Source organism: Microplitis demolitor, chromosome 2, assembly GCF_026212275.2.
Source record: "Microplitis demolitor isolate Queensland-Clemson2020A chromosome 2, iyMicDemo2.1a, whole genome shotgun sequence".
NCBI classification, from domain to species: domain Eukaryota; kingdom Metazoa; phylum Arthropoda; class Insecta; order Hymenoptera; family Braconidae; genus Microplitis; species Microplitis demolitor.
Window position 1 is genome coordinate 13,654,190 of NC_068546.1, and position 25,781 is coordinate 13,679,970.

Below are 25,781 nucleotides of genomic sequence, written 5' to 3' on the forward strand. Positions count from 1 at the left end.
TTCACTTGTTTCCCACACTAAATGTTCATTTGCTTCCCTCATTATTAATCAGAAGTACTATAAAATGCCAAATCAATCAATGATTTACGCGTAACAACCGGTAATTCATTTATATTTCAATAAACTTAACGATGCCAACTGTTGCGCCGACCAACTATAATAATTACAAGCATATAAATAAATGCATGACTATTTTCCCAGCATCCTAAAAATTCAGCTATATGCGTGTATTAATCAGTGAATTTTCCTGACTACACCACAACTTATAAATAACAAATCGGGTTCATAAAAATATAGTAATACTTGAAATAAAATTATACTTGCAAACAAAATTATTATTATTATTATTATTATTATTATTATTATTATTATTATTATTATTATTATTATTATTATTATTATTATTATTATTATTATTATTATTATTATTATTATTATTATTATTATTATTATTATTATTATTATTATTATTATTATTATTATTATTATTATTATTATTATTATTATTATTATTATTATTATTATTATTATTATTATTATTATTATTATTATTATTATTATTATTATTATTATTATTATTATTATTATTATTATTATTATTATTATTATTATTATTATTATTATTATTATTATTATTATTATTATTATTATTATTATTATTATTATTATTATTATTATTATTATTATTATTATTATTATTATTATTATTATTATTATTATTATTATTATTATTATTATTATTATTATTATTATTATTATTATTATTATTATTATTATTATTATTATTATTATTATTATTATTATTATTATTATTATTATTATTATTATTATTATTATTATTATTATTATTATTATTATTATTATTATTATTATTATTATTATTATTATTATTATTATTATTATTATTATTATTATTATTATTATTATTATTATTATTATTATTATTATTATTATTATTATTATTATTATTATTATTATTATTATTATTATTATTATTATTATTATTATTATTATTATTATTATTATTATTATTATTATTATTATTATTATTATTATTATTATTATTATTATTATTATTATTATTATTATTATTATTATTATTATTATTATTATTATTATTATTATTATTATTATTATTATTATTATTATTATTATTATTATTATTATTATTATTATTATTATTATTATTATTATTATTATTATTATTATTATTATTATTATTATTATTATTATTATTATTATTATTATTATTATTATTATTATTATTATTATTATTGTTATTATTATTATTATTATTATTTCTTTTTTTTTAGTTAAATGCTCAGGGGGTTATCCCCGGTAGTCCGACTCTACCGAGAGCCTCACCTGAGCGCCAAATCATTACTGCTGCGATGCTTCATCAACAAGATGATCAGCATGCGCAGCAGGCCAAGTTTCGTTGCCTTAGGAGACGGAGGGATCCGAGAATAACAGCCTTTTGCATCCGCGATGCCAAAAACTCAACTTGCGGAGAACAAGTTGGGATTTTAGCCAATGCAGACACAAAAGTCTGTTTCATCCCTCCTAGGACGCCAACAATAAGTACGACAAGCTTGACACGGTAGCCTGGGTAGAGTTTGCCAATTTCAAACAGGAGATCCTGATATATTTCGTGTTTGTGCTCTTCTTTAACCGTGATGTTATACTCAGCAGGTGCTGAGAACTCGATAACATAAATGTCACGAGCGGTTTTATCAAAGAGCACAATATCAGGTTTATTGTGATCGATTTTCCGCGTTGTTGCGAATGGCACGTTCCAATAAATACGGCAACGGTCATTCTCAACAACTTGCGGAATATCTCCTGGCAGATAAGGCAGCACTGGTGTTTTATCGATACCGTGAGTATGTCTTAGGTGGTAGTAAAGTACTCGCAGAGCAGCATTGTGACGCTGGACATATGCATTTCTTGCCAGCACAGGACATGCTGACAACAGATGCATAAGCGTCTCAGGATGTTGCTTACACACCCTACACAAAGTGTCGGGTAGCTGCATCTGGAGCACTTTAGCACGGTATTCAAGAGTATTGATAACACCATCTTGGCAGGCAAAAATATATCCTTCGGTCTCAGACATCAGGCCAGCTGACCTGAGGAAGGAAAACGTCAGCTGCTCGGACAAGCCATGTTCACGCACGTGTTTAAAGAACACGCTGTGCATGGACTTGTCCATATGTGTGCTGAGCAGTTTTTGTTGCTCAGCATTGCTGATGACCCTCTTAAATTCCTCCTTAGGGAGTTCGATAAGAGGGTTTACTCTTCCAAGACCGAGGGATTTTGCCGCGTAGATTGCTGCCTTATATAAAAACGTTCCCTTATGCCTATTCTCATGACTATGAACAATTTGCATAAGGAAGTCGTTTTCATCTGCAGTGAAATTGACAACCTCGTATGTTATACCCAAAACCAAACGATCGTGTAGACACTCCAAGCTCTGTAAACCTCTCCCTCCGATGTGCCGGGAAAGGTATAATCTGGTGATGGAGGATTTAGGGTGCATGCTCCGATTCATATTCATGACTTTGCGTGTCTTGATATCGAGATCTCTGAGTTCTTTTCGGGCCCATTTCAGAACACCGAAAGAGTAGAGGAGTACCGGAACAGCAAGCATGTTTGTTGCAGAGACTTTGTTTTTCCCGGAAAGTTCTGATGACCAGATTTTCCGGAGTCTCCGCACATACTCGCTGCAGAGAGTCGTTTTGATTTTCGAGGCGTCCTGCATAGGACTCCCGTCAATCCCTAGATATTTGTACGACTCTCCGGCGTCAAGATGGTCAATGACGCTCCCATCTACTAACTCGATATCCTCACGCACATCAGAACACTTACCCTTCACCAGATTAACGACCGCGCACTTGTCCAACCCAAAAGCCATGCCAACATCCCGGGTATACTCCCCTACAATATTCAAGGCTGTCTGAAGGTGTTCCTCATCAGAAGCATACACCTTCAGATCATCCATGTAGAGTAAGTGGGTGATCGAATACTTTCGATCATTTGATGGACCCACTGAGTATCCACGGGTGCGGCGTAGCGCAACAGATATTGGCAGCAGTGAGATACAAAACAGCAGAGGGCTCAGAGAATCTCCCTGAAAGACTCCTCGTTTGTACTGTACAGCTTCGGTTACACGTTTGTCGTTGCCACATGAAATGTGGAACCGTGTTCGCCAAAGCTGCATCGTACGCCGAATGCATCCCACTGTATCGCGATTGACCCCAAGGCATTTGAGCAAAAAGAGAATAAGCTCATGAGATGTTGAGTCAAATGCCTTGCGGTAGTCAATCCAGGCCATTGACAGGTTGCGCTGATAGCAGATCGCGTCTTGAATGACACAACGATCCACTAACAGATTCTCTTTGCAACCTGACAGGCCTCTTTTACTGCCACGTTGTTCGTATATCTGCTGCCATACAGGGTCTATCTCCTGCAGAATGCGATTATTCAAGATTTTGGTGAAAATCTTATAAACCGCATTCAAACAGGTGATAGGCCTGTAGTTTTTCGGGTCAGACAAGTCTCCTTTCTTTGGGATGAGCACGGTTCGCCCTTCTACAAGCCAGCATGGAATTGGTTCATTACCTCTGATGAACGCTGTAAAAATCCGGGCCAGATGACTATGGGTAGAAGTTAATTTCTTCCACCAAAATAGGTTAATGCCATCTGGACCCGGAGCAGCCCAGTTCTTACCATTGTTCAGAGCTGAACGAACTTCTTCCACGCTGACTTCGGGGCTCTCTTCATCAGCATTGTCGTTGCGATGTTGTCGACAAAATGCTTCGAAGTCGTTGAGAGCTGGAGTGTCACGATTCACGTTCGGTTGATCACCATACAACTCGGACCAGAAAGTTTCTACTTGCTCGATGGATGGGGAATCGCCAGAAACAGATGTCTTAGGTGTCAGAAAGCGTGAAGGACTTAACCGAAACAAAGAGTTATCGGTAAGCCGCTTCAGCTTTTTCTCTAGTGACTTTTTAGCAGTCACTAGAGCCCGCAACCTGTTAAGGGAACCTTCTTTGATATTAAGAAGATTCTCTTTATTCAGTGTGTGATGCTGATAGCGTAGTCCAGCCGCAATGCGGCGGACTTTGGATGTAAATGCTTTACGTGCATTTACATACTCAATCACACACTGAATGCGGGAGACATGTTTCCGGAGATCATCAATCTTTAGTGACAGCTGCCCAATGCGCCCTCTCATCTTTGCCTCAGGAGAAGAAATATTTCTCCTCGCTGGAGGTAAGAGTGAGGAAGCAGCATCATAGACAGCTTGATTGATGGTGAGCAAAATAGAGTCTTCCTGAATCCGGGCAGATAGTTCTTGGTTTACCGTGTCAAGTAGCTGTTTTGGGTAGTGTATCTTCTTTGAGATACATACTTGTCGCCTTTCAAAATCATTGTCAGCGTCTTCAGAAGAACGGCGTCTCTCTTGATGTAACTGTGCTGGAAAAGACAGACGATGAGATAATCGTCTGTTCATTAACAGTGATCTCCGTGTTCGCCGGAGATGAGAGGCATAGTCTCGGAGATGTTGTTGTGACAGATGGCTGTAGTTAGGATGCATATTGCTCCAGAGAGCATGCATCCTCACCATGTAGCCTCTCCGCTCCGGTTCACTGTTATTATAGCACATCAAGAGATCGGCTCGTAATTCCTCCGTCCACCTAAATGCAGTCCGTTGTTCGCCAAGGTCGTCATCGTTCGGAATCTCGGTACTCCGCCCAGCTAGTGGGTTGCCCTCATCCGAGAAGGGCAGGTTGTGGGGAGCACTTCCTGGTTCAGTATTGTCTTGAACTCAGTATTACTTTACGTTGGGGAGTTAACCCAACGTAAAGTTTGTTGTGCGATTGGTAGGCCAGCAGATGGGAGGCCAGCCTACATTGCCCACGATGCGCCACGGGGTAAATAAGACCCCCGCTGGCCGCACAACATGCACCGCGGGCGGGTTATTATTATTATTATTATTATTATTATTATTATTATTATTATTATTATTATTATTATTATTATTATTATTATTATTATTATTATTATTATTATTATTATTATTATTATTATTATTATTATTATTATTATTATTATTATTATTATTATTATTATTATTATTATTATTATTATTATTATTATTATTATTATTATTATTATTATTATTATTATTATTATTATTATTATTATTATTATTATTATTATTATTATTATTATTATTATTATTATTATTATTATTATTATTATTATTATTATTATTATTATTATTATTATTATTATTATTATTATTATTATTATTATTATTATTATTATTATTATTATTATTATTATTATTATTATTATTATTATTATTATTATTATTATTATTATTATTATTATTATTATTATTATTATTATTATTATTATTATTATTATTATTATTATTATTATTATTATTATTATTATTATTATTATTATTATTATTATTATTATTATTATTATTATTATTATTATTATTATTATTATTATTATTATTATTATTATTATTATTATTATTATTATTATTATTATTATTATTATTATTATTATTATTATTATTATTATTATTATTATTATTATTATTATTATTATTATTATTATTATTATTATTATTATTATTATTATTATTATTATTATTATTATTATTATTATTATTATTATTATTATTATTATTATTATTATTATTATTATTATTATTATTATTATTATTATTATTATTATTATTATTATTATTATTATTATTATTATTATTATTATTATTATTATTATTATTATTATTATTATTATTATTATTATTATTATTATTATTATTATTATTATTATTATTATTATTATTATTATTATTATTATTATTATTATTATTGTTATTATTATTATTATTATTATTATTATTATTGTTATTATTATTATTATTATTATTATTATTATTATTATTATTGTTATTATTATTATTATTATTATTATTATTATTATTATTATTATTATTATTATTATTATTATTATAATTATTATTATTATTATTATTATTATTATTATTATTATTATTATTATTATTATTATTATTATTATTATTATTATTATTATTATTATTATTAATATATTTTAAGGAAAAAAAATTTTTTTTGAAAAATATATATTTTTATTCATTTTCTAATCCTAATATTATGATTAATATCATTTAAATTATTATCTTCATTATAATAATTATTGTTGTTATCAATTTAATAATCATTTAGATATCAAAATCGCTAACGATTTATGAATAAATTAAGACGTTTTTAAATACATTACAAATGGAATTCATTTTTTCATTCTAAACATGTACATCTCATTATTATTATTAGTTTGTGTCGTTAGTTCTGCTCTTATATGAAGAAATCGAATTTATTATATTTCCTATCAAGATTCCTAAAGACTCGGAACGATAAATACTCTTTATAATACAAATCCCCACCACGATTTTGGTGAAAAATTCGGGGACAAATAGATAAAAGTGTTAATTTTCAGAAAAAAATTGACTCGTTTGTTACTAACAAAATAAAAGTGAAAGTTGCCTGAGATAAGATAAGGTCTACACGCATTAATAAGTAAAAAAAAAATCTGTTATTTGTTATAAACAAAATATACCCACCCTTTCACATACCTTAAACTTTAATCTTAAATACATGTAAACAATACAATAAGAACATACGTCATTTTTCCCAACTAAATTTAAAACAATACCCCTACTTCAACGCCCTCTACATCCTTATTCATGAACCATATCAATCCAATACCCCCACCCCATTATCCAAGTCCTAAACCTGCAGTACCAATCTCATATCCCCTTCCCAATCCCACATGCCCTTTCCCTCAGGCCCACTCCCCACCACATTGACTAAAAAATGCTACTAGCGCCCTCTCTCGGATACCGGTGTTACGTCAAAACAACACATATTAAGAGTAGCGCTCCTGTTTAGCCCTCGCCTAGCGAAATAACTGGGACGGAGCTATAAGGATGACTGTTTATTTAAAATTAAAAGAAAATAAAAATAAAAATGTTTCGTTGTCTAGGAGATAAATTGAAATAATAGAAATTAAGTAAAATTAAATTTAATTAATTATCTAAAATAATGAAAGCAAAATCAACACAACTTCCAAATTTACTTAAAACAATTATCTAAAAATTATTACAAAACAAAATCGAGTTGGCATTAAACAATTAAATGCAATTTACAATTTTTCACTTATATAAAATGGTTTAACTCTCGATTTCACTTGTTATTTGATTTTTTTAAAATCAATCAATTATTATATAAATTTGATAATTAATTATTGATTTAATTAAATGTTTACCGTGATTTATTAGATAATTATCATTGTGTAAAATGAGCGAATAAACTAATGGATCTGGTTTAGGCGAGTTTTGCTAAACAATTAAAAAATTACACAGATTTTATTTTAAAATAAATTATAGATTTATTTACACTGATTTACACCTCAAAATTATGAGAAATATATACAATAGCGAATGCGACTAGATAAATTTATACGCGATAGCGAATGCAACTCAGTTATTTTATTCACGTATAAAAATTGACACGTGGTCAGTAGCGGTTACTTCAATGATAATTAATTAACAATTAATTATCGTCACAAGAACAATTTATTTATTCTCAATAAATAGCAGCCTTGATGTACTGTCTAAGTATTGAGGATAATTTAGCGTAGCGATTTGATTTAGTTTCACACAAGTTTATAAGCGAAGCGGTTCAAGCACGAGGTTGCACGTAGCAAAGACCAGTGTAGAATCTCTGAGCGAAGCGGTTAGACAGATAGTTGTAGAAAAGAATAAAAATGGTAGCGTCGTTGAGTCGTCGAGAAGCTTGGTGTCGACGTGGCAGCCTTGCTGCATATAACGAATTTTCCTATTGGCTTAAAAGCGCGCCAAAAGGTAGCAGTTGATAGCGAGCTCTCTCATAGGCTGACCAATATAAAACGAATTTTGTGATTGGTCAGCTTGTAGCGGGTTCTCAGGACGTCTTGACACGATCCTGAGTTAGAAATTGTATGTGCCGGGCCCAAATAGCGAGTGACCCGGCACTATTCTGACCTTCAGTCAGTAGCGAGCTCGGCTTCTCCCGAACCGAGCGGAAATGCACGAAGCTTGATTTAAATTAATCAAGCTCGTGACTGAACACATTGTTATCAATAATTATTTATTATTCTTCCTTCTTAACCCATGATAATTGATGAAATTTTATCAATATTGAATTTATTTATCGAATGGATTATATTTAAATAATTCAACTTGAACTTGATAATTGATGGAATATTTATGAAAATTATTTTTTTTTTTTAAATAAATTATTACTTTTATTAATTCAATAATTATTTAAAAATATCCTGAATTATATTTTTATAATTCAGTTTATAAATATCTAAATCACATTACAATGATTTAATGAAATTGAGGACCGTGCATTTGAAAAATTAAAATTTCGTCAATGACGAATGAGCGCACTTAGGAAACTGAAATTTTTTTCGATTTTCAGAAGAGCTGTTACCAGGTAGTAACATCCCTTTCAATAATTATTTAATTATACCAATTATTTTATTAGCTATAATTAAATCAATATTTCTTGTATAATTGTTATTTGTATATATATGTATTTTTCATGACTTTTAATGCAGTTAGCAACATACGCATAAGGCATTGGAGTTGAATTCACAGATCAATATTTATTGATTCTTATTTTTTCTTTATTGCAATAAACTCATTTTATTAATCAAACATTTTATAATGTATTTTATTTTAATTATTGATTATTTCCAATACTTAATCATTTTAATTTCAATTATTATTTCATATTCCTTATCCTTTATCATTTTACTTTATTATTAATATACTTATTATTAATAATTATTTTTCATATATAAATTTTTTTATCAATATTTTATTATTTCAAAATTCTATTTTATACTTCTCACAATAATATTCTCTTCATATTTTATAACTTCCATTTCATTTTTAATTATTAATTATCATTTTTTATTTTTTTATATTATTTCATCAATTCATTTCATTATTTCATATTTTATATTTATATCATTTCATTATTTTTTTCATCATTTATTTCATATTTCATAATTATTAATTTTTTTTTTTAAATAAAAATAATTTGAATTTAAATTCAAAGTTAAAAATCATCAGCCGTATTAATAGCTGGAAGTCATTTGCTAATTAATTAATTTATGCATAGCCAGATGGCATAACATGTACGATTCTTTTAATAATTTCATTGACAGTGAGAATACGACGTGTGACGTCACGCCGGTATAGAATATCAACAGAAAGCACTACTAGCGCTTCCTAACTCGACTGTCGGTATGGAAGATTACCCCAGCCCCGACTTATCCACAATCGTATTGCAGATCCTTGTTGTGGGAGGGGAAACATCCCCGCATATCTACTGGCAATATATGGCCGCATATAGTCATATATAACAACATATTGTCATACCCGGCCATATAGCCAATTCACATAAATGGTCATACATGAAGTATCATAAATGAAAATATATGATCATATATGATTCGTTTTTCCTGGGAAGTGCAGAAAATTATAAATGATTAATTTATTTTGTCAAAGGATCAAGCCTTCTATCGCCGTCGGATTTATCAGTTGCCTGAGCGTTTGCAAAGGGTAGTCAATGCTGATGGTGGTAAATTTGACTAAGATTTGCATTTTGTTTTAAATTTTTGAAAACATTTTTTTTTGGCAAATAACGGGTAGAATTTCCTGTCCACCTAATAGAATCATTGTTATACCATTAGTCATTATATTTTCCGAGATAATGTTAATAAATAATAATTGGTCAGTAAAAAACCTCAAAGTATTAATAATTCTTTACCTCACGTACGATTTTTGCGTATTTATTTTCTTGATTACTTTATTCACCGATAGATAATAGATGATTATCTGTTATTACCAATCAACTGAGGACCAGTAACTAGCCAACAATGCGGGAGTATTAAACGCGCAAATGAATAAAAGTCCAAGGTATTCATTACGTTTGATGGATAAACTCACAGTGGCTTTCGAGAAATGTGGATAACTTCATTCAATAGTAGATTTAATGATAATTAGGCGAATTTACGCCATTCAATTGCATAATAATAACGATTACAACGGTAAATAATAATATTCAACGAAAGAGTTCAGATCCGAGATGGCACAATACAAATAACAATTCACGCTGTTATAACAAAGGCTAGTATACGTTTAAGTATCTCAGCATGTCATATTCTGCAGGCAAGCTCAGCTGACGCTATCTTGTATCCGGTCTTATTCGAACCCATATAAATTATCATACAGTTCTATGTTATTTTGGAACAGGACTGCCAACCCGATATACTTTGAGTACTCCAATTTTACTATTTTCCATCGCGGATATCTAGTTACAGGTTTAATCATTAAATTAATATGTATTTACCCATTATTATATCACATATTCATCACGTAATGTATGAATTAATTTATTTAAATGAATATTACAGAAAAATTCTGGATCTTAGATTTAAATCACCCGAAAATTCTATTTATCTGGTTAAAATTAATATCGAAGAATTAAACAGCATTATTACTGTTAGGCATATTGTAACGGGTAAAACTGGGGTTAATTTCAATCGAGCCCTTGTTCTACTACCTCTACAATAATTAATTACGGTTTCTAATTATTTAAATCACGGTTTATCATGGTTACGCGGTCAATTCACACCTTCCCAAACACCCACCAAAGTTACGCGGACTAGTGACGCGGTCCTTCCCTCTCCCAGGTGCTTCAGGGGTGTCTGGTAAACTTCCCCGCCGGCCCTGCACGAATTCCCCTTTCCCGAGGGTAAGCGGATGGTCTCCGTCTAACCCCCACCTAATCGGCTAGTTTCACCTACCACCCCTTGGCAGAAGGCCTCAGAGTGGGGACACCCAAATTTCCCCGAGAATCAAATGTCGCTTACCCTGGTCCGGTCGGACTTGGGGTAGCCGAAGTTCCAGATGTTATCCAGGGAATGGTCTTTCTCCAGATAACGTCTCGAGAGACTAAGTTGCCAATATGGCCTTTACGAGCGCTTTTATTACCTGACTGATCCGCCACACATACGAAAAGGGATAATTTTTTTCGCGCCCTAGCGTCGCTTGCTTAAGCGTGGCGATCGAGAAATTATTCTAAGTCCCTGAGCGAATAAATCAACGGGAAACAGAAAACGACAAAATAATATTCAAGAGACTGAATTTCTTCTAAGTTTTGTGCGATAATATCAACCAGAATTGAAAATAATAATTAAAACGAAGTATAAAAGTGATTTGGAAAGAAAAAAAATGTGTTTAAGAGTTTGAGTAAACATTTAACACGGAGAAATTAGCCGTGCGGCTTACACACTCGCGAGCGATTGGACGGAAAATGAAAGAATACGCGATTAAAATACTAAGTCAATTTTAATTTTCACACATTATTTCTCATATTTTTGTCATTTTATATTCCATTCAATCTTTTGAATCTCTTAAAAGATTTATATGGAATTATTTTTCACATTTTTTCCTTTCCCATTTATTTTGCTGGCTCGGGACTTAGAATAATTTTCTCTCGGCGCGTATTTACATACTCATACTATACACTCGTATAAACATAATATCACACAAAATCTTATTAATAATAAAACACAGCCATAGTAAAATAATAAATCAACATAGTTTTAGTATAGTCATAGATATAAGAAGCAATACTAGTTATGATAGTCATAAGAAAATCAATAGTAATAAGAAAAATCCTAGTAATATAAGTAACTAGTTATAAGAGAATTAGAATAAGACACACTAGTTTATAAGAAATTACGAACAGTAGAAATAAGTAAACGAACACATAGTATTAAGTAGATCACAATAAAACGAAAACTGGTCTGCACACCGATTCCATCACAATATGATAATTAAATGATATATAATAATATATGATAATTAAATCTAAATCAGACAGATAAACAATATAATATAGCAGACGTGTGTCCATCGTATGCTGCCATCTGTTGCAATCCAGTCTCATGGTAAGATGCCGCAGTATTTAAATGTTGTAGCAAGGTAATTAATTGCGTGTTTCATTCATATGCTTATTATTTGTTGTCAGCTGACGCATGTGCATCGTAAATGCAGTTAGAGGCCTGACATAATTATCTGAATAAATCAATTTATGCATTATGGGGTAAATGAGTGTATATAAATGGATTAAAAAGTATTCTAGTTGAATACCATGTTGGCGGTCCTGTTTTTCATAATATGAGGCAGAGTGAACAGTTCTATAGCTTCGTGAGAACAAGAACAAGGCATCGGATGAGTTTTCTGACAAAACAAGTCATGATGATTAACTCAGAGGTGTACTAGCTATTAATATGAAAATACGTGATGCTATATTTGTATGAAGCCATTGTTATACTTTAATTTTTGATTTTTGAAAATTATTGAATATTTGAAGCACGATAATTTATCCAATAAATAAAGATGTCCAACCCAGCATGGTTATTAAATTCTCGATTGGGAGTGATTTTGAGAGATTTAGTTGACAAGTACCGCAGTTGGGTAGTTACATGCTCTCACGTGGTCGAGTCCCATTATAATTTTTGATTAATATTATTATGGGTCCTACTTATTTTATCAATAAAATGTAGTCTCGACAAAATGAGGGCCCATACATATATGAAACTTGAGGTTTTTCACTTACCTTATCTAGCTTAGCTCAGTGGAACCTCAGGACGCGGATAACCCTGTACTAGACCACTCAGTATTAAATCAAAGAAAGAAATATTATATCTAACTTTTCAGGAAGGTTGCCATTAAATTAATTCACTACATGTGTTGAATTAAAATATAAAAAACTATGGTATTTATTTAAACGAAGTTGCTTCACAACAGGATTAATGAAAAGATGAACAATATTTATAAAATCAATACTGGAACTGACTCGACTAAATTTATTTTGATAAAATTGACTAATTAAAATATTAAATAAAAGGCTTGACTGACTTAATGACAAAATTTGAATCACTCCAACAATTTCCAACCATAACTAGTCCTTCTTTCCACTGATCTTTTTCCTCATGACCAAAACCTCCAAAAAGTTTCTTCCAAATTTACCGGGTCCAATCCACAATAATTATTAACAATAACTTATGTTTAAATAAAACTTAAATAATACTATTGAGCTCTCACCCAAGATGGGCTAATATGCTCTTGGCCCATTATGAGTGTTGTTAGCAGCCCGTGTAGTAGTAGTAGGAGGTAGTTGTACTTGTAATAAAAAACTAATATAGTAGTGGTACAACACGTCCGTCCACGGCGGTTGCTGTGAGTCAAGAGACCGACAGCTCGTTATCTCTGGGCCTCCTACCTTCAAACACAGAATGCCAACCCCTAAAACCAAACATCAAGGGACTCGACCGTAGTGACCCTGGCTCATCAGTGACTGTTTTTTCTTAATTATTGACAGTTGATGATGAAGGAGCTCGTTGTCTTTTGGTGCGAGCCAAATTTAAATTTAATGCGGGATCATTCCACCCCATTACAATATTCGGTTATTATGTATACGGATATTCTGAAATAACTAATGAATAATTTGCGAAATTTATTTATAAATAATTGTCAAGTATTGCCAATAAAACAGTACTGGTAGCGAAGCACTATTTATCAGTGGGATGATTACTGACATGCAGTAATTATTTATGGATTATTTAACACCGGTGGTATTTATTCTCAGTCATAAGCACTAAGTAACGCACGTTGGGATTGGTTAATACTTAGAAACCATTGCTTACATATAATTACTGATAATTGTCGACTAATGAGTGCAAGTACTAATTATTATTAATGAAAGGCTTATTAATTCTGATTTCTTGCGAAGTACTATGAATAACTATTAATTCTTTTGAGTGCAGATATTCAAAAAATATGTTTTTAATATTTCACGAAATTTCATTATGAAACAATATATTATAAGTACAGCAAATTTTACAGATAATTCGAAAAAAACCTGATGACATTAAAATCAGACATCGTTATATAAATAAATTATAACAACAATGAATATCACTATTTTATACTGATCGGATCTGGCTGAAAGAAATTTTATTTTTATTAAACAATAATAACAGATCATAAAATAGAAAATAAAAAACATTAAATTAACGCTTGTTAAAAACGAAGTTTGTACTTACTCTTTCAGCTCCGACTTTTTCGCTACACGACAATAAACTCCTCGATCCATGAGACATTTACCACTAACAGGATCTGGTGGTGCTAAATTGATATATGGAGACTCTTCTAGAAATGTGATCCTTAGATAAAACTTTTCTGGAACACCATGAGGAGGCGTATGGGAATTGCCTGGCCAAACTATGTCTTTTATATCAAGTCCTCCTTTTTGCCACGATTTCCACACTCCAATCTACACATTAATTTATAATATGTTGATATTTCCATTAGAATAGAATAATTACTATAGTCGTGAAGCTTCGTACAAATGAAAAAAAAAAACAAACTTTGAAGCTTTTGATATTAATTTAAGACTATTTTTTATAATAACACTCCATTTTTCGATTTTTTTACTGTTGCGTAATTATCGACTGTGTAATTCAAACATAGTTGTAATCACAGTAATTAGAGGCAGCACTTACTGGGGCCTACTAGCCACAGTATTTGAACTCGAGCGTGCGCAGTGTGACGCATGCGCAACATATTGTTCCTGCCTCGTGGCAAGAAAAACGACATTATTATTTTTCGCTGCTGTTGAAATAATAATTTATTAAATATATGCCAGGACTGGTTAATGGTTGGGATGTTGGAAAAATACGCATATTAAAAAATATAACAATGTTTTAATCTGTCACAGCACATAATATCACTGGGTTACAAAATTAAATCGTCGATTTAATTTATTAATATTACTAACTGTCTGAGCTCATTAATTTGTCATTAATTGAATGCAAATTATAGAATTGAGCTCGAGTAAATAATTGAAATAATTAATTAAGTATATTTGAACACTGAGTTGATTGCAGAAATGTCATGAGAATAAGCATCATGAATTCAGGGGTTACCGAGCGTATTTAATAATTGAACACTTAATGATTATTTTTAATTAGCACTAAATGCATAAATATTTGAGTTCATTGAATTCTAATATTATTAATCACTTAATTGTATTTAATTTAATGAGATCGTAATAAATTACACTGAATTGAATTCATTTGTTGAACACGTGGTAGCATGATTGCAGAGGCTACCGAGCGAGAATCAACTTTTAGTTAAATTAAAATATTGAGCTTATTAATAATCAATTATTATACAGGGACTTATATTTATGAGCACTTGATATAATTATTTATTGAATAAAGAGGAACCTGTAATGACTCCCGTTTGAATAACCTCTTGAGAAACGTGGTCGATGATCACTGGAATTCTTGAGTTCTTTATATAATTTATTTATGAGCTCTGGTATCCACAATTACAAAAATAATTATGTTTTTAATGAGTAAATATCTAATTATTTATATATTTCCCTCATCAGGACTCATCAAATTAATAAACAAAAAGGACTCAAAAAATTCAACGATCAACGACCACGTTTCTTAAGAAATTGTTCAAGCAATTATCGTCACAGGTTCTTATTCCTTAATAAAATAATTAATCAAAGTGTTCAATGCTACCTCATGTTTATAAAAATTTATTAGATTCAGTGCTCCATTAGTTATAAACGCATTTAATTACATTAAGCTCAGTGATTATCGCAACAACTTGATAAACTCAATGAATGTATACGTTTTATACTTAAAATACACACGTTTAGTGATCATAATAATAATTCTAAAATTATTCAAGTGCTCAACAACTACCTAACACTCGGTAACTTCTAACTTTATGTTGCTTGTTCAACTCAACGTTATTCACACAACTCAGGGTTCAAATAAACATAAAATAATCATTGCAATTTAATACTCAAGCTCACTAATTCAATCTATGTTCAAGTTATTGACGCATTCATGAGCTTAAATAGTTATCAGTATTATCAACTTAGATAAACGATTTCATTATGTAGCCCAGTGATATTTTGTGCTATGACAAATACAAACATTGATATATTTTTCAGTATAAGTGTTTTTTCTCTATCCCAACCACCAACCAGTCCTGGAATATATTTATTAAATCAAGTGTCCAACATTTACGATGAGTCCCAAGTGCAAATGTGAATGTTGCCTTAAACGAATTCATGAGTGCGCCCATGTACCCTTTCCCCATGTGTATGTGTGGATATGGTGGGTGGATGTGTATTTTCATGTACTAGTATGTGTGATTTTCTAAACCTGTGATCAATTGGGATTTGTGATGCTTCAATCAAAGATGCTCGTTAGTTATCAAACCTTGTTGACTTTCTTAATAAATCGGTTCTATGGATTCAAAATGATTTAAGAATCCCGTAAGCATTTGTCTTACCCAATTTTCTCTAAATAATTAGTTATCCAGTGAGAAAATTTAAAGAGTAATCGTGATTAAAATTTCGACTTTGACCGAGCAATCGATTTAACACATGGATCATGCCGAGAAATCCGGTTGAGCCATCGAGTGGAACGGCCACGTTTTAGTTTGAAGATTTGATTCCTGACTAAAAAAAAAAAAAAACAATTTTAATTTGCGATTTTTGAACAATAATTTAATCGTAATCTTAAGTGCTTGTCTTTTCCCCAATCCGACACCTGGCACCTAACTACTAATTATTGAACAAAGTTGCTAAATAATAAGTGTATTCTGACATTACTATGTTAGATCCCCGGTGGCGAAAAACCCGTAACATATGCAGGAATACAACTAGCTGAGTTAGCGCCTAGCATCGACGAAACACTACGTGGTAAGTGCTTCAATTGCCGAGAGACGGGTCAGGGGCATCATAACTGTCTGAAAACGCGACGAATCAGCTATTGGTAGTCATGTAAAACCGAAAACGGTCTGAGCCGGACGTGCAGGACACGCCGACGATACTGGTCAAGATCGAGAAGTGACCAGGCTAAACAAAACCCGTCGATCAACCGTTTAACGAAAAACAGCGAATCCAGCTAATCGGACAAATTTCAACAAGTACTGAACAGGTTACGAGGTTCAACTTGTTGAATATGACGACGACAACCGAAGAACGAGCACTTTTTCGTTGTTTTCATAACCTCGGTTTGCAGTTCTAGAGGGAATAATTTAGAATAAATAATTGGATGAATTTAGAATACAGTCAAGTGTAATTCCCTGTTTGGAGGAAAAGTTGACGACGCGCAACGAGGTGTTGGCTGAAGTTGCTGTCCTTGAAATTGTTAACGCTACACTTTACAGCGAGCTCGGCAAAAAAGCCCCATAAGTATATACGCCGAGGCGGATATGACAGTTTTATAAAATTTCATGAAATTATATGAAATATTATAAAATATAATAAAACTATGTAAATGTAAAATTTTATACATCATCTTTTGTTTTCAATTAATCCTTATAATAATTTCTAAAATTTCATAATTCGTTAAAACTACCGAATCTCATTGTTACGTTTTGGGAAATTACTCAAAATTAATTAAAAATAAAAATAATTTTTAATTATTTAGTTTTATCTAGGTTTGGTCTCGTTAGAGTGTCTATAGACCCCTGGTGGGCCGTGGTCGTCGATTATTTTATTAATTATTAATTTTAATTGTTTTTCGCGATTTTAAGTATTTTCGATGCCGGTTCCAACTCCATATAATTATTTTTACAATAACAGATGAATGGTAGGAGAATTGGCAGAAAATTTGAGGGAAACCCGAACTGCTGTTGAGCGCTTAGGGTTATAGGACAGGGTGGAACAGCTGATAAGCGCTCGCCCCTCGGTGGTAATAATGTTATGGACAGGCCATGGTGTAGGTGAAAATATTGGGGTGCCAATTGGCACCCCACAATAAGGTTAAATTAATTTAGGATTAATTATAATTTATTAATTACGGCTGGAGAGCAGAGGTTTGAGCTCCATGAGCTCTCTCGTAAGACTGGCTATTTAGTCATTATAAAAATATAATAGAGCAAACAAAGTTGACAAAATGTTGACGCTGCATCTCAGGTTCCCTGTGAGAGAATCGTCATGGCCCGGGTCTCATGCATCGTCATCTGTTTTGACTACCCGCGAGCCACGGCGACTTTCTTATCGTAACTGATTTCCGTTACATTACGTAAAATTAATTGAATGAAAAATAATACTCCTCCGGAGTGTTATTTTATACACCGGACGTTAACTAAAATACCTCATTACGAGAGACAATCACTAACCATCGCCAATCGGCAAGATAGTCGTCCTCATCAGCTAGTCTGATCCTTCATCTTCTACGTTCACCAGTACCAAATATAAAATTACAATAATACAACTTAACTCTACTAGAATTATGCACTTGATCCAGTTTAATTAAATTGCTTGTTTAATAAACATTTCGCTCCTTCGAGTTTGGATCTGGTGACTGGAAATCATGAGGGTTGAACACGTTGAACGTCGGATGGACTCGCAAACTGACCTCCATAAGTACATTAAGCAATTTATTAGAAATCTGACCAGTATTGAAGTAAAAAACATTACTCGTCATCGCACTGAAGCGTGTTACACGTTACTTGACGAGAAATGGATCAAACTGTCTTTAAGTAACGATACTTTAATGTTTGCGATCACCATGCTGAACGCCGATGAGGAGGACGAGATTAGGGGGAAATTTTACTTTTCACGCCAGGATTGCGTCTTCACGTAAGAGTGCTATGTATAAGCACCAGAAAAAGCAAACACTATTGTCAAAAAAGATAAGCAAGCGAAGCGAGAGTCATCTGACACTGTCAATCTCGTCAAGTTCTAGCAGTCAAGCAACTGTTCACCAAGATCCACGTCTTTCACCACTGGACCTACCTGAGTTTAATGGAGCCGTTGCCAACTGACTGCGGTTCAAGAACATGTTTTTGAACATGGTCGTGAATAACCCCGCCGTGATGCCAATATACAAGCTGCACTATCTCGAAAACTCATTCATCAGTTCTGCTGTTCACTTTCTCAGGAATACCACTCTTACTGAAATTAATTTTGTAAAGACTTGGGAGTGGTTACAAGGCTTCTACGAGAAGACAAGGGTGCTCCTCAACATGGTTTTCAGTTCTAAGCGACGATGAAGCGTATAACAGAGGAATCTCGAGTTGTATTCGTGCACCTGTACACCGAGGTCTAGCAAATGTGCCAGACTCTTGAGACACTTCAGTGACCTATACAAATGAGGGACGACATTTTTATCTTCATGACAGTCCAACGCCTGGACTCAGAGCCAGTCAAGGTATGGGAGTAACATCTAAGCTTATCCCAGGAATCCCCTACTAAGAAAAAAATTTCTGGATTTCATCTTCTCAGGGTTATTAACTTTAAAATCCTATGAAAGCTCAAACCTGTCAAAAACCTGATGCTACACTAAATGAAGCAGCATCAGCCGCAAAAGTGAATTTTGCCAGCAAAGTAAGTACTAAGCCTTACACGTCGAACAAGTGCTCGTATTATATTCCGAGGATAACTGAGTTAGTCGCTATCCGCGTTTTAATAACAACATTTTCCGCCTACCAGCGTTTATGGTTTATTTTAATAAAATTTTCATTCAACAAGCTATTTAATTACACAGGATCAAGCGTACAATTTTAATAGAGTTATTGTGTTTTAGTATGTGGATTAGTGGCTCTGGCGAACGTAGAAGACGACGGTTGGATTAGCTTATGAGGACGACCATCTTGCCGTTCGGTGAAGGCTTTTGTCCTCTCTTGTGATAAAGTACATGTAGCGTTTGCCACAGTTACTGCGATCGACAATTTATTTGATAATGTTCGTAGCCAGATCGATCATTATCAGATTTTTTACGGCTTCTTTTTCTATCCTAATTGCATATGATTGAGAATAATTAAAAGTTAGTTGCGAAGACGAGAATACGCGTTTCTGTATTTCCTTAATTCTAGCAACTTTTTATTCTTTACTGAGTTATGTTGTATTTGTTAAATAAAATATTACTTAACATAGTAAGTTGGTTAATTGAATTTATCCCATTTAATATACTCTTAGCTGCTAAATTGGTGATCTCAACGTAATCTCGTTTGTACAGGAGTGTCAAACACGTGTGTTACACAGCTTATAAGAAATCTCACCAGTTCTTGCATCGTTTTGCCGCAAATATTTTGTCACGTTGCCGATATCTCGGCGAGACCGCAAATTTTACTCATAGTTATTGTTGTGTAAATTTATGTAAAGTCAAACAGTGTACTGAGTTCGTTATCATTGTGCAGTTTTCAGCTTCTATCATCGCTGGTACAATGCTGGGCTTCGTATGGACGTTATGTCGCATCAGTATCGGTTCAAAGGACAGTTAGTGCGAATCGAATAGAGATTAAAGTTTTTGCGCACGGTAAATCAAATTGCCAATTCTCGAAATAGTTTCGAGTATTAAGCCAGAGAGTCAGCCAAACATTTTTGAGTAGCGGGTCATCACTGGATTCTGTTACATTTTGGCTTATCTAATTATTCGGCAGAATATTTTTAAATTGACCAGGCTGATGTCGTTAGGGTGTCGATAGACCCTAGGTGCGTCAGCTGTTGACCCTCCTTTATTTTATGCAAAAAAAAGTTTATTCACTTAACATGGTGGAGATTGTGGGCCCTATAAGTCGGCCCAAATAATCCCTTGATGCTTCCTCTGAGAGCGACCAAGATGAACTTTGAAAGCACGGTTCCTCCGCAAGGAGAAGTAATTCCAATTAGTCGATCAATCACCAGAGCTCGAAGGCTCAACAATACACGAGCTCGATGGCTCAGCAATACATGATCTCGATAGCTTCAACAATACACGAGCTTGAAAGCTCAACAACACATGAGCTTGAAAGCTCAACAACACATGAGCTCGAAAGCTCAACAACAACTTCCTTAAATTTAATTCTCGGATGACCTTTGGTGAGATCCGCGATGACACCTTGAATCTCGCGACCAAGCTGTACCGTACGTCCTGACCTCCTGCTTCATCGACCACGAAGCATAATGGGTGATATTATAGGTGGTGAAGGAGCCTGAACTGCTGGTTAGCGCTCTGAGCAAAGGAAGGGTGGAACAGCTAGTAAGTGCTCGCCCCTTTAAGGTTCTTTATACAAAAAATTTGTATTCAGGTTAAATTATAGGTTTTATTCCTCTAAGCCTGGAGACAGGAGAATCAGTCAGTTAACTTGTACAGAGTTCCGTGCTCTTTTAGATCTCGCTATCAACTGACTGATCCTGCTGCTCTTCGACGTACATTTATCGAAGTGTTAACGTTGCATCTCAGGCTTCCTATGAGAGAATCGTCGTGGCCCGAGTCTCATGCGTCGCCATCTGTTTGGATTATCCGCAAGCCACGGCGATTCTCTTATCGCAAGAGATCCCCATTACATTGTTGGAGGTGAAAAGAGATAATTTCGCTAACAACGTAATGATTTATTAATTGATTATTTATTTATAGTTCTAAGAAGTGTCGAACCGTTTATTCGCCCGTCGTGGTAAATAAATAATTCGAGACTTCAAAAAAAAAATTTCCTAAAATTTTTATTTAAATTTAATTAGAACCAGAACGTAACAATTCATAGAAATATACGATTCAAATGTCTGTATGTGTACATGATATTCTTATTTAAAATATTATTTTTGTATTTTATAATTTAAAATGTACGAATCTGACGCAGAGGAAATTACTGCTATGCTTAAACATCTTGCACTATTGACTGCCGAGTATGATGAAATGCAAACTCAGGAACAACCTCCGAAGAAGTTCACTCGTGCACTTGTACGAATGTATCCATATGCCTGTAAAAGACGTGAAGTCCTAGTAAGATTGTCTCACGCCAAGTGCAAGAAGAGACCATGTGAAACTGATACTTAGGTATGACTTACGATCGTCAAGACCGCACCTGGGAATTGAGATCACAGCAGAGTTTCTAGATCACGAGATTTTACTAGACTGAGAGTGTGGTAAGATAAGAATGAATAGCTCTGAGGGATTTACGACTGCGACGGGAGTCGTAGACAAGATTTTGCTAGGAGAGAACATGCAGGTATTATCTTCCTAATCTCTCGTGAGGATAGAGAGAAGTCTTGTCTCATCATAAAACGAGATTCTGCCAAAGGAAAAATTGTTAAAAAATTTCTCTTGAGCGTTACGCAAAATTGAAAATTTCACTATTTGTTCAGTTTTTTAAGTTTATTTATTTAATATTTCATAATATATTATTTATATTATTTGATAATATAAATATTATTAATTTTTTTTTTATGCTTATAATCCTTTCGTTTTATCAGGGAATTCTTGAATCTTATTCGTTATGATAAATAAAGAAATAATAGTATAAAATATTTGAGAAATTTTTGTTTTTATATCCCATTAATATAAGAAAAATATTTCAGAGCTCAAACTTCAATATTCATGTGGTAGAATAATTACATTCAACAAAAATGTCGGAACAAAGTATTTTGCCAACATTCAGAAATTCATCTTCTAAAAAAAAACATCCTTCTGAGAATTTCAGAATTACTCAAGATATTTCAGGGAACCGCCTGAATTTGGATGAATAAGTTTTAATCACGCAGAGGGTTAGGGTGACCGCGTTAATTACATAGTAAGTTTTTGACACGTACATTCTTCAGGAGATCACGTGGTGGTTGGTTAGGGTAAAGTCCAGAGCAACAGTTTCCTGCTGTACGAGGCTTGGCGTTCGGATTGAAGTGTAAATTTTGCAGTCATCCTTCGACTCGCAGGACGCCCAGAGTATCTACCGTTGTTGACGGTCGTATAACGGACTGGTCCTTAGTATTTGCTGCCCATCTTTCAGCATCTTGATTTCTCAGAAGAAGTAGATACTCTGAGTGTGCATGTGTCTCTTATAGCTAAAGCTTAGCAAGCTGTTCAGCCAAGTCAGTCCGTTTGACCAGATCGGATGAGATCATAGCTAATCAGGTGTTAATCTATGACTCGCGCAATCAGCATAATTTGTCTTTCTGGGACAAATCATCATGGCACCTGCGGTACGTACGCCTGGCAGAAGCAGTCGATTGTGTACAAATTCTTTCCATCGATATAGTTGAGCGTTGACTCCGGTGTGGGTCATCGCTGAATCAGTCGAGAAGTAGACCCATAAGCCTTCCCAGCTCATGGAGTTTATGACATGCTTGAGCGGTTTCACCAACAGCACTGCTCCACAGAGTTCGAGACATGGGCTGGTCAGCGCCTTGAGTGGTGTCACTTTGGTCTTGGCACATATAAGACTGGAGCTAATCTCATGTTGATTGCTGACGCGTATGTAGAACACAGCAGTCATGATCTTTTTTGAGGCATCACAGAAACCATGGAGGTCTGTTGATGATGTTGAAGTTAGGCTGTTCCAGCGAGGTATTGACAGCTTTTTAAGATTCTTGAGCTGCTTTACATAGCTGATTTATTTGCTGAACGACTCCTGAGATATCTCCTTATCCCACGTGAGACTCGTGACTAGTGTTGCCAGGTCCGATTTGTTGTAAATCGGTACATGAGGTCAAATAAATCGGGATTTAGGGTTGCAGATCGGGACAGTAAAAAAAGCGTTTTATTTCATTCGTTTTTTTAATCTTACATAACAAGTAATCAGTCTTACTGGACTAGTAGAAATTATAAAAAAAAAATTGCACTTTAATCATGTAATTGACGTATTTCAGAAGTATAAAATAGGTAACTAAGTAGGTATTTATAGTACTATTGATTTAGGTACCTAGTAGGTAATTATTTGATTTCATTAAAGTTATATTTTTGATTTGATTTTGCCGCCTTTAGAATAGCTTTGTTTTTTATAACATACTTATAAATTTCATTACACGTCAAATTAAAGTTTGTTTTTATTTGAATTTCTGCTTTCACATGCTCGAGTGTCAAATGGTTTCGCCTGTCACACCAAATAAAATTAGCCTGAGAAAATACTCTTTCTGTTGTTGCGTTTGATACTGGAATTGAGGCCATAAAACAAAATAATTTTTGAACATTTACTAATTCTTAATTGACTTTAAAAATGTTGTGCCATTTTTGTAGCGGCGTTAAGTCTTTGTTTTGCACTGCTGCCTTCACTAATTCTTTGATTTTACAAATTTCTTCATAAAGTTGATCCATGTCGAAAAACGTGTCAATTTTTAGATTTTCAATAATGTTAACAATTGACGTGTAAATAAATGAATCATCCTGGAGAGAAAATGGTTTAAATAAGTCCATTCTGCTATTCTTGAGATCATATTTAGTTTCTATGTAATGAAGAACATATTTGTACCACGCACAACAGTCTTTTTTAGTCATTTTATCAGCAGGCAACTTTTTAATCAAGTTACTACACGTAAATCCCACAAACTCATCTTCTATTCTCTGCCTCAATTTCTCACTAACTTCTAGCATTACTTTGTGACCTTCAAAACACAGTAATGTTTCGTTTTCAAGGCATATTACTGCATCCTGTAAAACTTTCAGTGCATTTTGATAAAATCTCAAACAAGGTTCTGTTTCGTCAGAATTAAAAAATTGCCACAGTACACTCGGACATTCGTCTTCTCCCAATGATATAAAATAATCTTTCCGGATATCGAAAGATTTAGTAGGACGTTCAACGGCAGGTAAAAGTGACAACCATCTTGTCTTCACATGTCGCAGGACGGGTGCAAATTCAGCTTCGTGAATTACGTAAAAATCTTTCAAAGAATCAACTCGTTTTGCATAATATGAAAAATGGTTATGAAGCTTTAGAATAAAATTCTCTAAATCAAAATTAATTTTACTTAACCCATGCTTTACACTATTGTGTAAGATGTGTGCAAGACATCCCACTGATAAAATGTTTTTATTATCATGTTGCAATAATTGAAAAACTGAATTGCGGCAGCCGAAGTTTACATTTGCATTATCTGCACAGTAACTAGTAAGGTGTTTAGTGTCAATATTGCACTCTTTCAGTCGTGTTACTAAATTCGTATGGATGGCTAATGCAGTTTCATCAGCATCTTCATAAAAGTCGAGAACACCAGTTTTTAAATTTGTAGTTGGGCTGTAAATTCTCACCATCAGTGGAAACATGTTTATAGCACCATGATTGGAAGCATCAGTAGCTACACTATAGAATGTGTCGTTTTGCAAAATTTCGACGGCCTCTTGAGTTGATGCTGGTCCTAAAACGTTGTATGCAATGGCACTGGCCTTAGTTCGTCCAAGCGCCAATTTATCAGCGATTTTAGAATCATCATACAAAATATGGTCGAGTTTTGTATCACAATCTAATGAATTGAAAGATAAACTATGCTCGACTGAGTGGTAAGTTTTAGTCACTTCAGCGGCATTCACTTTTTCTTCTTGAGTGGTCATTTGATCTGTTTTCAAAAATAATTTCAGTGATGTAGATAAAGCAGCACTTCTTTCTTTTTTTTGGTGTTCATTACATTTTTAGTGCTTTTCTATATCATTCTTGCCTCCATGAGATATACAAAACTCTTTTTGGCACAATGTACAAAGCGCCCTACACTTATTATTTGGAACGGGTTTGATGAACGAATAACTTTTCATCCAAACATCAAGAAAAGAACACATTCTTCTTTGTTTCTTTTTCGGAGTTGAAGTTGAAGCATCTG

At 33.2% G+C, this 25,781-nt stretch overlaps 1 protein-coding gene across 1 annotated transcript in view; it reads right to left on the reverse strand.

Annotated features, from left to right (window-relative positions):
- LOC103569117 (glutamate receptor ionotropic, NMDA 2B-like) overlaps positions 1 to 25,781 on the reverse strand; it is a 247,992-nt gene that overhangs the window by 136,286 nt on the left and 85,925 nt on the right. Inside the window, exon 2 of the mRNA XM_053742925.1 lies at positions 14,284 to 14,513. Within this exon, the coding sequence (XP_053598900.1) occupies positions 14,284 to 14,513 (230 nt within the window). The remainder of the gene's footprint in view (positions 1 to 14,283; positions 14,514 to 25,781) is intronic.